Raw genomic sequence first — 15287 nt, 5'->3', positions numbered from 1 at the left:
AGAAACCACAAAGCAACACAAGCCGCTGCCAAAACAACAAGGAAGGGAAGTGGAATGTCTGCCGGCAACTTGGCTTTGATCACTTGCGTCCCCAGGCTGGGTTTGATGCTGTTGGCTGCGGAAGCAAGTCGAAAAGTCAAAGGGCCAGGCCCAGATTTGATAATGATAGCGAGCATGGGGCTCACTCAGTTCAGCTCCAACCGCGATGGCCTGGAGCCTTGCTGCTCCTCTGCTGGTAAACACCTCTCTGCCAGACAGCGATCATTACAGAGATGGAGAATGCCAGGGCCATGCCCAGCATCCCAGAAGGCACCGAATTCAGCAGCATCTCTCCAGCACTGCAGGCCATGCCAGCAGCAAAGCGCTGGCAGCCACAGCTGGGCTGCCCTGCCGAGCCATGGCAAAGCCCAGGGGCGAGCAGCGTGCTGGGGATGAGCAGAGGGCACAGCTGCGGGACCGCGGCAACGCAGACCCTGCAGCATCACTTGCCAGGAACAGCACGACCGCTGTTGTGAGCACCACTCATCTCGCGCAGCTGGAGCCTGATGGGCACAGAAGCCTTTCAGGCACGGGCCCTTGCGCGGCTCAGCCCAGCTCAGCAGGTACTGATGCCTTCCAATCAGTCGCTCCTTGATCTCAACAAAGCACAGAAGTGGTTTTTACAGGACCCTGCTCACTCGGATCACTCCTTAAATCACAGAGGGCTTTTCCATAAGAGGAAATGTTTCTTTTCTGAGTTGCTGCTGAGATTTTTAAAAAGTGATTTGATTGCTCATGAAGGGAAAATGACCTGAGGGGAAGAGAGCGTTAACGTTTGGAAGTGGTGGAGATGAGCCCCCGCTCTGTACCAGGCAGGGAACACGTGTTTTCTCTTCCCTGTGGTCTGCTTTACCCTACTCCCCCCTGCTCACAAACCCCTGGCCGCACGCCAACCCTGCTCCAAGTCCTGACAACAAAGGAAGGTGCTGGGTCAGCAGCTCATGGGATGCAGAGCAGCATCCACACATGCCACAGATACACCGACGGCAAAGCAAGCCCAGTATCCTCATGGAAGCAGCTTTCTCTGGGGTTTTCAGCTGTGCCTGCTTTAGAAAGCAACATAGTAATGACGCTACCTACTTCCTATCTGTTTCCAGTCAAACCTGGATCACAACAACAGATAAAATAACCCTAAATCCAACCACTTCCATCATTTTCTGTCCTGCTGGGAAAATGCTGCAGGTCCCCCGCCAGGATGGGTGATGCCCAGCCTGGATCCCAAAGCTCCATCCTGAGCAGTAACTCACGGGGGCGCAGACGTGGTGGAGCACTGGCTGGGAGGATGCATCGACCTGCTGCTGGAGAAACACGAGTCCGAACTCGGGAGCCAACAGGGATTGGGGGTTCACATCACTTTTAAGTGACCGTTTTCTTATCACTAACTGCAGATGTAATCAAGCTGCACAGCAAAGCCCAGCTGTGGTGACCAAATGGTCCATCAGCAAGTGGTCCGTCGGCAGCCCATGCCAGCACTACCCCAGAGGGAAGTGGCTGCACATCACTGCCTGCCGGTGCCGCCCCTTTTCTGAGCCCACAAGGTCTCTCTGCAGTCCCTGTGCTGCCAGCAGCCTGCAAGGCCGTGCTGGGACTCGGGGATCCAGCAGCCATCCTCCTGCAATGCTTCCTTTCCATTCTTTTCCCAAATATGGCCACATCATTCTCATTTAATCACCCCCAAAACTGCAGTTGGGAGTTGAAGAATGTGAGTTTCCACTGTGTTTGTCTGATTACTCTGCCTGGAGGGGTGGTAGGGCTATGGGAAAGCTGCACCATGCCTGTAATGGGGGAACAGGCACAACGCACCTTAAGGGGCAAAACTGGAAGGGCTTGGAAGAGACGGGAGCCCAGGCTGAAAGAGCAGGCGCTGACAGAGGGTTACGGGATTGATATCACCTCAAAAATTGCCACTTCCCACACCTCACCCACATCCTCCACACAAGCACTCTGACGCTCAACCTCACCCATGGAAGGGCAGTGACAGCCCCTGGGTGACAGCCCTTCCCTAGCCCCAGACGCACACTCGGTACCCGGCTATCTCGGCATCCCGGCGAGGGTAGTCATGTGTCCCCGCTTCAAGGCACAGAGGTGAACGCAGGCCCTAAACGAGAACATTCAGCAAAGTACAGGTCAGGCTGCAGACCCTCAGCTCTCGCCTGTGAGCCCCTAGCTCTGCTGACAGATTGCCCTGGGAAGCACCAGAGCCACATCGAACAGTAGGAAAAACACAAGAAACGTGTATTTTCCCAGAAACAACCACTCATCCTGATGGAAACTGATGACTTTGCAAGCCATGTACTGCCAGACACTGAGCAGGACACGCTGCCTCCAAACATGCTTTGATAGTACCCTCTGTGCTCACAAGAAGCCCCCTGCTTTCCATGAGGGTGGTTTGGGACCACTTTGGAGGATTTGAGAGGTTAGGTAGTTTTGCCAGTGCGTTTTTTTTTGTTTAAATTTAAAGAGCGGGAGCCTGCACCAAGCAGAGCACATATGAGCACCCAAGGGATAAACGCTCTCTCAGATATTTCTCCTTGCAGGGCTGCACTCGAGCAGAAACAAGATCATGAGGTTTGGGTGTGTTTGACTTCTTCTCGTGGGTCCTGCAGCTTCAGCCTGGCCAGGCAGGTTTCCTCATCCACCTGGTACTGCAGACCTGCCCAGAAAATGAGCCCATCTCAGTCCCCTGTGTGTCCCAGCGATGAGCTGCCCCGGCCCAGCCTGTGCGTGACAGTGGGATGGGGCAGAGCTGGGCAACAGGACAGTGACCAGGGACACAGCAGCAACATCCCAACATCCCAGCAGCAGCAGATGAACCTGCACCCCAACGTTAACATCCAAGGGATCACTTCCAACCACACAAACTTCTCCATTACAGAATGCCCCTGCCTCCTGTGTACTCTTTAAAATACAGCGCTCCACTCAGCACAGGCTTAAATGGTCGCAGAATAATTGAAGGGTATTTGTGGCAGCAAAGCTTACTGACCACATCCAGGGCCATTCTGGTGGATGCGCTGCATTGTTCAGCCAGAATTTCATGACAAGTGTTGCCCTGCGTCTGAAAGAAAAGCTGTCAAATCCTTTGACACTAATGAGAAGCCACTCCCTGGACTGATGAAAATCGAATGCTTCCCAGAAATAAATGCTCATCATTCATCTCATTAGCCGTTGTGGTTAGCGGAGCGAGGGCACATGCACAATTTGTGGTGTAAGAGGTAGTCTGCTAAGCTCTGGATCCAACGCTCACAGAGGGAGGAGAGGTGGTGGCAGGACAAGACTAGTCCGTGGTGGGTACTCTGCTTCGGCACCCAGGCTGGGGTGCATGGAGAGCGGGAGCTGCAGGCAGACAGCGCCCATCTGGCGGCCCCGACCACACCAGCCCCGCTGGCTGGGACTGAGCTTGTGTGAAAAAACTAAACGAGTTGTTTATAAAAATCCAGGCTGGGGCTGTTTATCCATGTCGGCGAGGGGAATGGTTTGTGTTTGGGGAGGGCGGGACAGCCGGCGAGACGAGTAATTCGATTTGGGTTTTGGCAGGGTCAGGGAGGAGGGTGGGCCTGGGAAAGGCCGTCGGCCCTGGCCAAGGACCACGCTGGCTGCCCGGGCAGGTCACGCTGCAGCCCCCGCCCCACTGGCCAAGCTCCACCATCGCTCTCCGCCAGAGGAAGGGGGGTCTGGGCAGCTCCTGTCCCCTCGGGTGCCAGGGAGCGAGTCCTCGAAAGCGTCACAGCTAACGCACAGGGCCCTTCTGAGCCCATGAGCGCCGTCTGACAGCAGCGCTGAGGGGGACCAGCATGACGGCACGTCCGGCGGGCCATATCCGTCCACCACGTCGCATGACTTCATCCCCCCCTGAGTCATGCTCTGGCTGCCCATTGCCGCTGCCGATGACAGCACCGGTGGCTTTGCCTGGGGGAATGGCTGCTTCTCCCCATCCCAGCACCGCGCGGGAGCTCTACGGCTTCTCCACCGCAGGATCCACCGGCACTGCCACAGGAAGCACAACCAGCGGTCACAAGGGCAACGCTGCTCTAAAATCAAAGCAAACTGATTCTGGAATAAAAAGCCCCACACTCCGCATGGAATAATTATGTCGAAAGAAAGTCACTTTTCCTCCAGCATGGTTTCAGCCCAACGCTTGCGCTACCACAGCCCGGTGGAACAGCTTGCCCAGAGAGCGCAGCACATGGCGCTAATTGCCTGGCTTCGATTTTGGTGCCCCCGTTACCGAATTAGGGGCGTTGGCAGAGAGACGCTCTTTCAAACACCCTGAAGAGCGACTGCGACAGCCCCCCAGGCGACACATCCACGCAAGAGCGTTTCATTACAAGCCCATGCAAATTTATGCTTATTACCGTACACTGAACATTGGATCAAATCGCTTTACGATGACTCCAACTTTTTTCCTCTTTTTTTGTTTTTCAATGAGAAATTACATGCTTAGAAGTCATTCCTCTTCCCATTGATTCCCCCCTTTTCAGGGTTAAACAGCATTTTTCCTACCCGAACACAGGGGATTATTTTAGATAGGATCTTCATCTTGGAAGCCTAATATTATGCATAATGACCCATCAGATGCATGTGCCTTTCACTCATCCTCGGAGTGGGCGGCTGCTCGGGTTTCTGACAAACTGGAAGCAGAATCCTGTAAGGCTCCGCTCTTGGCAGGAGAATTTTAGCACTAAGTAGCAGCTTTATGAGGAATATCCTTTGCCAGGGGACTATCAGCCAGGGAGCAGTGGGATTCTTATTTTTTAATGGACTTTTAATAAGTAGGCCACAATGATAATCTTGACACCAGAGTAGCTTTATTTCTATGTGTAATTATCTCCACTTCGCTCTTAAGCTCCCCGCAGCCTCCAAAAGCAAATAAGACCACCAATCTCTCCGTGAGAAAAGGAGCAAGCTAACAGCACAGGGTCTCTTGAAGCACTATTTGTATCAGACCTCATCCGCTCTTTTCATCTGATATAAAAGTCAACCTCTCCTACTCTCTAAATCAATTAAATATCGCTTTTGGTGTTTAACAGCTTGAATCCTTACCAGAGGGAAATTTGGGAACAAGGCACCAATGCTGCAGGAAGACCACAGCTCCATCTCCTCCCCATGTGCTGCCCACCCCCACGATGGCTCGCCGTGTCTCCCATCCTTCAACCCGTCCCGTCTCTGGTGCCTGACACAGGGAAGGCAAAGGCAGAGCCCCTGGTGCTGGGACAGCCCAGCACTGCCACAGTCCCAGCTCCCTGAAAGGCCACGTGGGCAACAGGCTGAGAGACCTGCACGGCACTAAAAAGATTCCAGGGAGGATGGAGCCCCCGGGACAGCTTACTCCCCGACGAGCACGCCTTCTGCAGGTACAGGCAGAATTTGAGCAGCTTCTGAAGAGGCTCACTAAGCAACAATCCCACCAGAGGCATCTCTCCATCCCAGCCCTCCAGACTGGCCAGTATCTAACCTCTGCCGTGCTGGTCGGCGCTGCTGCATGCTGATCCAGCCTGGCCTGGGAAAGCGAGTCTCATCAGTACCGTGCTCAGGGGAGACCCTGGCTTTTTGAAGGCGTGCAGGAAGATGCTTCACTGCTCCCACCAGCTTCTGGGAGGACTTTCATCAACACGTTCTTCCCTTTGTTACCTTAAAATCCCACCCTAAAATGACTCTCTGCCCAGCACGCCCCTAGCCGTGCTGCCCTGCCATCCTCCGCCATCTCCCCTCTGCAGCAGCATGCCCTTCTCCACCCTGCAGGCAGGTTCTTCCAGCGCTCCCCTGCACGCAGCCTTGCGGCAAACAGATACAAGCGACATACAGAAATACTGGAGGTACTGCAACACAAACTGTGTGTCTAGAGACCCCCCCCAAGAACTCTGTGGGAGAACTGCTCTGGGCTGGATTATACGCAGCAACTCTTCTTCTGTACCTCTCTCCTACTCCTACTTGTGCAGCCAGCCGTTGGCTCTTAAAGCTTGTCTGAACATCCCACCTTCCACCTGAGCATCCATCAGTAATGGGAAACATTCACTGCTTTGCTTTCCCCCCATATGCAGAGATCTGACTCTTCGTTCAAAATCAATGATGTTCTGGCGAAGGTCTGCTTGAGCAGAGGTGCAATCTGCTCCCTTCCGTGCCCAGCAGTCTCCCTTTCAATAATTTACAAATATTGCTGTCCCCTGCTCGCAAAACCAGTCCTGTCTTTTACTGCGGCCTTTTGTAGCAAAGTCCCTGCTTCCAGAGGCTGGCACTGCCTGAAGCTCCAAACGACAGCCTGCAATCTCCGCTGCTCAGGCTGGGCCACACTCATCAGCCAGGGCAAGTGTTGTGGGAAATTCCGCAGCCAAGGATGCTTTGGACACTTTAAAAGCCAAAATACAAATAATAACTGCAGGACGGGCAAGTCTGCGGCCACAGGGGTGAGTAGGAAGATGCAGGGCAGAGCGTTGGAGTGCCTCCCTCTCTCCACACTTGTTACTTGCTCAACTTAATACTGAAACCAGAATGAGCTGTGCTAAATGTCTCCGCCGCTAACAAGAAACAAATGTGGCCTCATGTTCTAGTTGCTGTGATCTAACAAAACAGACCATGGTAAACACTATAAAAATGTACTGGAGGGAACCACCCAGTGTTTGCTAGGAGAGGGACTGGATAATCTAATAGGGTTTTATCCATCCCTAATGTCTCTGAAAAAAAGAAGGGAAAATTGGGCTTCGTCCATGACATTCGTCATGTGCTTGCTATTCTGATGTCTTAATGCCGCAGAAATCAAATTGGAGAGAGGCTACCTATCTGCCTCCCAATCAGGATCTAGACCCAAGTGCTGCTTTTTATGGCCATGCAGCATGAGGAGCAGCTTATGTCAGTGGTAGCATGGGCCAGGCTACTTTTTCCATCCCTTTACCCATGTTATCTGGAGAAATACTCCTTTTGGGTCACCTCACTCTCCTCACAACATGGTTAACTGTTCACTTCGTGGACCTGGGGATCTACCAGCAGGACCTTCCTCTGGCTGAAAGCATTTGCAGAGACAAGGTACCTGCCCAAGAGGTTAGCACTTTTCTGAGTACCTGGATATCATGGTATCAGCAGCGACACTGCTGTGGTCATGTCTAGATTTGTATCTTGGCCATGGAAACAGCAAGGACTGGTTCAGTCACCTGACCCCAGGCACCTTGTGATGCCCTAGGTACCTGCCCAGCCCCTAACCAAAAGGTTAAGGCTCTCCTCTAGTTTCAGTGCCAAATCTCCCAGCCCCCACAGAGATCCTGGACATCCTCCAGCACTTCAGATAGGTTTATATGCAGCTGCTCAGGCGGTCACCAGAAGTCACTCCCACCCAAGCCATTCTCCTCCCACACCTTTGCCCATAAGAAGAGCTTGAAGCAGCTCTGCAAGGCAGGAGCACCCTCTCCCAGCTCCCAAGAGCCCCATCCTCATCTTATGGCTGGCTGCCATCTCCAGAGGGCAGAGAAACGGATCCCGTTTGGTTCTTGCACAGAGCCGCAGGCTGCATGGGCAACCCTGTGCTACTCCTGACACACAGACAGGTTTTCTGCATCCACTCCATCCCCTTTTTCAAGCATCTTGGGTTTGTTGTTTGCTTTTTTAAAGCTATTGTGACCTTGGCATGCAGATGGACAAACATCAACTGACAAATAGCGCATTCTAACAAGCTACACAGAGCAAAACCATAGCCCCATCACGGTCCGCAAGCAAGATCTCCATCTGGGGAGGGGAGAAATGAACCAGTTGGGGTGCTCAGAGAAATTGGGGTGCTGTGAGAAGCTGCAAGTACAAAGCATTGCAGCTCCTTGCTCAGCCTGAGGGATGGTGTTTCCACGCGTTCCTCCAGCTCTTACCTGGCTTTTCCCACGCCGCCGGTAATTCCTTCTTACAAGGTTTTTGTAATTCTCATTCTTCTTGGTCAGGTAGTAATAGAGGACGCAGTCTGCCACTGTCTGCAATGACATGGGCAGGTCAGCGAGCGCAAGGTCCTATCCCCTCACACTGCTGGGGTGCAGACTTCCAGGAGCGGCATTCAGGCTCTGCCATCGCCAGGTCTCCTGCTGCTTCTGCAGATCTGCAGCCCACACAGGCTTTCCACACCTCCCTCCAAAAGCTCTTCAGGGGTGCTAGAAGTCGGGGGCAATGCCGTTGTCCCAGTAAAAAGGCTTGACTCTTTCAAGGGACAGACCGGGGCCGTCCCGCAGGCGTCTGGAGATGGAGGTGCAGAGCAGAGAGCACCCTGCGCTGGAAGCAAAGCAGGGGGGAGGGCTGACCCCAGATGACTGTAGCAACTGAAGGCAGAAGAAGGAGAGCTGCCTGTCACCCTCTGTTGCAGTTATGCGAGGCACAACCTGCCACGCGACTGTCAGCTAGTGTTATTTCCAGCCGTTAAGCTCGCTGGCTCAAGTGTACAGGACTTTCTCGTGGACAGATTGATATCCCAGCACTCAGGAGCTTCCATCCCAAGTCCAGCTCCAGCACTCTGCTCCACAAGTGCCATCCCAGACAGGACAAATTAGGAAAACAAGAAGCCTGGGACATATTCTGCTCCTGAACCGCATAGAGTGTGCCACTCTGGGAAAAGTCCTTCACTGAACTGAATGCTGGTCTTGGGCTACACCTTCACATATCGGCTGAGCAGCCGCACGAATAGAAATCATCCCGCAGCCCGATCACGCCTGCGAGCACCCCAGAACAGGGTGCTGCTGCGTGCTCCTGGGGGTGCCCGGGGGCTGTGCTCTCCCTATCCCTGTGCAAGGAGTGGAACCATTTGCAAAAACAGATTGCAACTTTTAAAGTGTTAATTGGATCTCTTTCTAATCTAGCCCTGATTATACACACATACGCGAACACAAAAACTTACAGTCATCTGTTCCAAGGGCTAAGATCACTATTTTTTTATAATGCAATTTAAAAATCTATTAATTCATTACATTGAGCCATACTTTGCATCTCTCTCCAACAGGATAATGGATGTGTTCTGTATCATAATTACAGGGTGATTTACAAACGAGTACAAATAAAATTAGAAGACATTTTTCAGCTTGGAACACAGACCGGATTGTGAGCACCATCCAAGTCCCACCACTTTCGTCTTTAACAAGTGGAAAAGGCTGAAAAGAGCCTGGTATCTCACAGTGACTAGAGCAGCACGAGGCTGCTGCTGGCCTTTGCTCGTTTGCTGCTTTGGACAGAAAAGTTAAGTTTTTATAAATTATTCCCCCAGCCTGAGTCATGCAGAATCAGAGAATAATTCAGGCTGGAAGGGACATCTGCAGGCCACCCCCTGAAAGCAGTGGGGTTCCCCCAGAGCGAATGGACATGAATGAAACACTGCCTGGGACGTGCAAAGGATGCAACTAACTACAAGGACCAGAGCAGCAGCAACTCTCAAGTGTTTCTTGCTCAGGAGAGCACTCAGTCCATCGCTGTCCTTCCAGGCTGGGTCTGTCCAGTCCCATAGGCGGTACCTGGTCTTGCTCAGGGTGGGACCAGGCACTCGCTCTTCCTTCAGATCTTTTCCAAACCTTTCTTCCATCAACCCAACTGACAGCAAAAAGGAAAGTCCAAGACACACAACACAGAGGCTTGGTAAAGGGCAGGCCCTCCTGCTAGCCAGCTTTTCCTGAAGAGCAAAGGAGGGGTGCGCATAGACACACATCAACCTAACCTGCTGGATGAACTGGGATTCAGCCCACACTCAAGGTCCCACTCCCTTAAGCAAGGAGGGGATGCCTCTGCTTTGTGCCGGGCAGCCAGGTGCCCACCACCCATTTGGAACAGCCTGGCTAGTGCAAAACGACTCCAGGAGATGCTGGAAAGCATCTCCCCGAGGCAGATCACAGGGTGGGCTGCAACGCCTACGCACCAGGCTGGATGCATTCACACATCTTGTAGTGCTGAGCTCCCTGTCTCTTCACAGTGACTCAGTCCCTTGTCTCTGCAGGGAGCCGGGAGGCGTCTGGACCATGCCCAGGGCTCTGAGCCACCACCACCCACAGGTGTCCAGCATCCGCTGGCTGCTCCAGCATCACAGGGAGTCGTGTGATAGAGAAAAGAGTACCAGGCAGCTTAAAGCCAGGCAAGGAGGCTTACCTTTCTGTCCAGAAAGGATGCAATCAGGCCAAAGTTCTTAGGATGCTGCATGAACCTGTGGGAGCGAAAGGGACAGGGTTAGTGTGAGTGCCGGCTCTGATCCCACTTGGAGCAGAGCTGCCATGCCCTGTGCACCCAGAGCAGTGAGGCCATCTCTCTGAGGGATTTAGCGGGTAGAGAAAATATTTGTCTGCTGCTTAGCTTCCCAGAAAGACAGGAACTTTAAATTTAGCACAGCGGAGCCAGGCTGGTTGGGAGCTTTGATGCACAGATGTTTGTCTTGGGGTGGGAGAGGGTAGGGGGGGTGGCAGCACCTGACAGCTGCCCGTCACCCTGCTCAATCCCACGGCCGCCCAAGCCCAAACCAACAGCAGGATGGGCACAGAGGGCAGCTGTACACCTAGCCAAGGCCCTGGGATCTGGCAAATAAAGGGCAAGGAACCGCCATCAATAGCCGAGCACAAGCACCCTGCAGGACAGCCAGGGGTGCCTGGGCTGCTGAGTGGGACCCCAAGCCCAGCTGGGCTGTCAGGAGCAGCTGCAAAGGATAAGAAGAGAAATCAAAACCCCATGAGGAAGCACAGAGCTGCCACGTTGCTGAGTTGCTCAAGAGATCCCTGGTGGCACAGCCACTCTGAGGAATGCCGCCTCCTGCCCAGCAAACAGAGGAGCTGTCAGCAGTCTCGCCTGCAGATCCGGCAGCCCAGGAGGGAGCATTGCCCCACCAGGAGAAAGCTGCCCCCGGACACAAAGATGCCTCCTCCAACAAATTCCTTCGCCTAGCTGGTAGGGAAGTGCCGAAGGCCAACAAGTCCTTGGCACAAGGTGCTCCCGCTGGCAGGAGGACAGTTAACTGGTGCATCACCAAAGTGCGGGGAGCCAGATGAGTGGTGCTTTTGTGCCAGGGCTGAAGCACAGCACTGGCCCTGGCAGAGAGGTTGCCACGAGCACGGGCTCTGCGCCCCTGGGAGCCGAGTGGCCAGGCCAGCTCCACTTGGCAAGTGCAGCTCTGCCAGGTCCCAGAGCCAACAGCTCTGTGCTCCAGGCAAATGGATTGGAAGCAAAAGGCTGGTGAGCTGTAGTGTGGGTGCAACTGGGTGGGACGTGACGAGCAGCTTGGTGCCTCCAGCCCTGCCACTGATTCCCTCAGGGCTGCTGGCTGAGCCCTCTCCTCCCATCTTCACTGCTCAGCCCCACTGCTAAGCTCATGGACAGGGCACCAAGCTGAGCTCAGCGAGGGCCTGACCAACTCCAGCCATGGCAGCATGACGTGGGTGCTGTCACCACCCGCTTGTGCCCTTCTTGATGCAGGACCATCATCTGGTTTGACTGATGCTGCAAGAGCTCTGCCACTGTAACCAGTCACCAGAGCAAGGGTGACTTATTTGCACTGCAGCCAGCATGAGGCTTTTGTGGGTGACAGCATGGGATGGGAAGGGATTTGGGAGCATGGACAGCAATGGGAGTGATGCTTGGGTGCTCAACAGGGACCCAAGTCTCTGCCAGGCTTTCTGCCATCAAGGGTTTTGAAGGGCAAAACTTACCCCCTCAGATCTAACACAGACACCAAAGGAGATCCCCCAAGACACAGACTAAAGAAATAGGTTAAAACCAAACTAGAAACGCTAGGCAAAAAGAGAAAAAAGAAAAGAGACTTGAAGTCTAATCAGACTCTTCCTTGTGGTTATGTTTTGAGGCTAAAATGAGTTCAGACTCAGAGCTTGTTTTGTTGGCCTTGCAGTGCCTAACTGTTTTCTCCAAGAGCCCTTGCCATCAGGGCTCAACACAAAATTGCACCACGTTTTCAGGGTCTCAGGAAGAGGCTCTGCATGACAATCACGAACGACAGAACTTTGGTTCACCTTAAACACCCAGGCCAGAAGCTGCAGCACACCAGGCAGCGCATCTTCCCAAACACTGGAATCGAGGCGAGAGCTGGGGTAGAACTCCGTTGGCCCTCCTTACAGCTCCTAAGTACCAATCTCTTAAAATGAGATTTGTGAGAGCCCTGAAAGCCTGCTGTATTTACGCCTCGAGCTCTGCATCACCCACAGTGATGACACAGAAACCACCGTGCACAGCAGGATGCACGAGCTGGGTGTGGATTCTTCCAGCCCCATTAGCCAGGCACAGCCCCGCCATTAAAGACCACGTAATTAGCCTTTGCGTCATTTGCGGGCAAGCCTTGCTGTCTGGAGTGTCACATTTTAAGGCTAATTAGCAATGAGGATTCTCCTCTACCAAGGGCTTGGAGCCAGTTTGCTTGTTTTGTTCCTTTTCGGTCCATCTTGGCAATTGGTTATTTCAGCTGCAAACAGGAGTCATCACAAGTAGGGACAGGAGGAGGGATTCCGGACACGGGGAGGCTTCCAGCATGGCTGGTCATGGGCCTGCTGGTAATCCATGGAGCCACCACACAGTCATCCTGAGGCCAGACTAAGTCAGTGCTGCTGCAAGGGACAAGGTGCTCTGCTGCACCCCTATGCCCCTCATGTCCAGAGCAGGGAGCCCTGGCAGAGCTCATCCTGCTGGAAGCTCAATTCCAGCTCTGTTTTTACAGACAACAAGGAACCAAGGGTGCTCCAGTCCTCCATGCAAACACACTGGGGGCCCGGCTGGTCTATAGGATTATCAATGAGATATTATCACCAATTATCACCAATGTGAGACTGAGCTGGGACCCACAGTGTGGCTGACAGTGTGGTGGTACCCAGTGAGCTCAGTTGATAACATGAAGCTGCTCTCAAGCACTGCTTGCAAACAGGAGGAAGCACCGCAGCCAGAGTTTGCATGATTCTGATGCAGGAATGCATCCACGGAACCAGTGGCCAGTGGCAAATCCTGCAGACAGGCAGCAGGACGGAGCACCAACGGATGGGCATTGGCTGGAAGGTGCAGCCTGAAGGGGTCTGCAGGGCAGGGTTGGGTGGTGGCAGCCACAAGAAACACCCTGGACACACGGTGGCCAAAGGACAGCACGTAAACCCAGAAATGTAACGGTGTACAAAGCATGGGGTTTCACTGGCATTATCCTTAATCTGGCTAATACAACAGGGGATGCAGAAACAGGAGAACTTCTAGTTCTCACCCTGTCGTGAGCAGCAGCTTCCCTCATCTCCGCATGGGAGCAGGCAGAGCAAAAGCATGCAGGCACAACCATGCCAACCGTACAGAAAGGCCTGAGGTTTCTGTGCAAGTGCATCACCCTGCGCCCAGCTCCAGGGCAACACAGCAACTGTGGCTCTGTCCCTGGGAGCCACGACATGACCTTGGGAAATTCATGCCTTAGCGTGCTGGGGCCCCGGGTGAAACTGCACGGGTCCTGTCTCGCGCTTCCCAAGAGCTACACAAAGAGAGGTGCGTGGGCTGCACTTACTTTTCCCGGAAGGTCTCCTTCTCTTGTTCACTCCACATGTTCATCACCTGCCGGTCCTTGTAGACCTTCATGGGGTCATCCATGAGACCGTTCATGTTGATGAATTTAATGCGCTGCTGGTCAGCATCGTAGAGCATGGGTGGGATGACGGCAAGCTGGCGCATCTGCTTCTCCAGGTTCTTTGGGGAAAGCAGAGAGAACAGTTGGTCAGCACCACAGGCCCGCGGGGACCACAGGGGACAGATGTTCGAGAGGAAAGGACAGGCGGAGGAACAGGAGAATTCAAAAGCAAGCACTAGACAGCTTTATTGCTAAAGTAATTGTAAATTAAATGCTGATAGAGGCTATCGCTGTCAGCCAGGAAACAATTAATCTTTCATTTTGAAATAAAAGGCTTTAAGGCACCATGTGGAAATATCTGACTTAAGCAAAACAGCTTCTGACCACGACCAGAGACAAGTCAAAGCAAAGGGGGCCCAGGGAAGTGCAAATCCCTTCCCAGCCACCAAACCCAGGGCCACATGGAGGTTCAGCCCCCTCCCCAAACTGCGAGCGAAGCAGGTCAGCTCTGTAAAGCTTTCTGAAACCGTGGGCAGAGGCAGATGTCATGTTTCCCTTCCATGGGAAACCTAATATTTTTCCAGGATGTTTCAAATCTCACCATAATGGGGTCGTCATTCCCTTCTTTCCTCTTAATGCAACACCTTGGGACATGGTCCGATGCCTTTACTCCATCCTATTCAAGTACAAAGTTCATCCAGAGCCCAGGTTGCACGCCAGGACTGGACAGACTGGGCACACTGGTTTCATTAAGTATTTGCAACACAGTGGCCAATGTGATGTCTCCCTTGTGCTGTTCCTTGTCTGAAGACAGGGACTGTCCCTTTGGCTGGGCACAGTGGTCCCCTGGCACAGGTCTGCCCTGTGGGGATGAAGGGATGGATCCTCTTCTGTTTGCTAGGAGCACTGCCCTGCTGCCCTGCTGTGACTGATCCAATCCAACCTCCTCTCCCCAAAACAAAGCCCTCTGCACAGACACAGACATTTCAACTCATTTCATTATGCTCCTCATCCTCACTAGGATGTCTCTCATTTAACCAGGTGCTTTGGGTGTCCTGGGGGTGTCATCTCACTGTGGGAGCTCAGGGACAGCTTGCGGCCAAAGCACTGACCCAGACAAGTCTTATGAGGAGTGGCTGAGGGAGCTGGGGTTGTTTAGCCTGGAGAAGAGGAGGCTGAGGGGAGACCTTATCACTGCCTACAACTGCCAGAAAGGAGGCTGAAGAGAGGTGGGCGTTGGTCTATTCTCCCAAGTGATCGGTGATAGGATAAGAGGGAATGGCCTCAAGCTGCGTCAGAGGAAGTTTAGATTGGACATTAGGAAATATTTCTCCATAGAAAGGGTTCTCAAGCACTGGCAGAGGCTGCCACGGAGCAGGTGGAGTCCCTGTCCCTGGAGGTGTTTAAAAGGCAGGCGAACGAGGTGCTTAGGAATATGATTTGGTGGTGGACAGGGATGGTTGAAGTTGATGAGCTCAGAGGTCTTTTCCAACCTAATGATTCTGTGACAAATGTAAACTGCCACAGCTGAAAGGAGAAAGGCCCCGTGCAGAGCCATGGCAGGCAGAGAGGCAGCTGGCAGGAGCATTGCCCAAGGTTGAGACCGCAGGGCCTTTCCCTTAACCTGGCAGGGTCTTGGGGTGCCAAGCACTGCAAATACACCCCACAGGCAGGCAGGCAGCCCTCTCTCCTCTCCACAAACATGCTGGGGCAGAGGGCTGGGCTC

General features: G+C 53.3%; 1 protein-coding gene across 17 annotated transcripts in view; it reads right to left on the bottom strand.

The window, feature by feature from the left end:
• The window catches only part of NCOR2 (nuclear receptor corepressor 2), a 251275-nt gene that overhangs the window by 70364 nt on the left and 165624 nt on the right, over window positions 1–15287 (bottom strand). For all 17 annotated transcript variants that reach the window (XM_054082546.1, XM_054082556.1, XM_054082558.1 and 14 more), the window contains exons 12-14: window positions 13502–13680; window positions 10126–10180; window positions 7884–7982 (exon numbers count right to left, since the gene is read on the bottom strand). In XM_054082546.1, the coding sequence (XP_053938521.1) occupies window positions 7884–7982; window positions 10126–10180; window positions 13502–13680 (333 nt within the window). The remainder of the gene's footprint in view (window positions 1–7883; window positions 7983–10125; window positions 10181–13501; window positions 13681–15287) is intronic.

Source organism: Cuculus canorus, chromosome 17, assembly GCF_017976375.1.
Source record: "Cuculus canorus isolate bCucCan1 chromosome 17, bCucCan1.pri, whole genome shotgun sequence".
Lineage (NCBI taxonomy): Eukaryota > Metazoa > Chordata > Aves > Cuculiformes > Cuculidae > Cuculus > Cuculus canorus.
The sequence above is the reverse complement of the archived record's forward strand: the minus strand, read 5'-3'. Positions and strand labels throughout refer to the sequence as shown.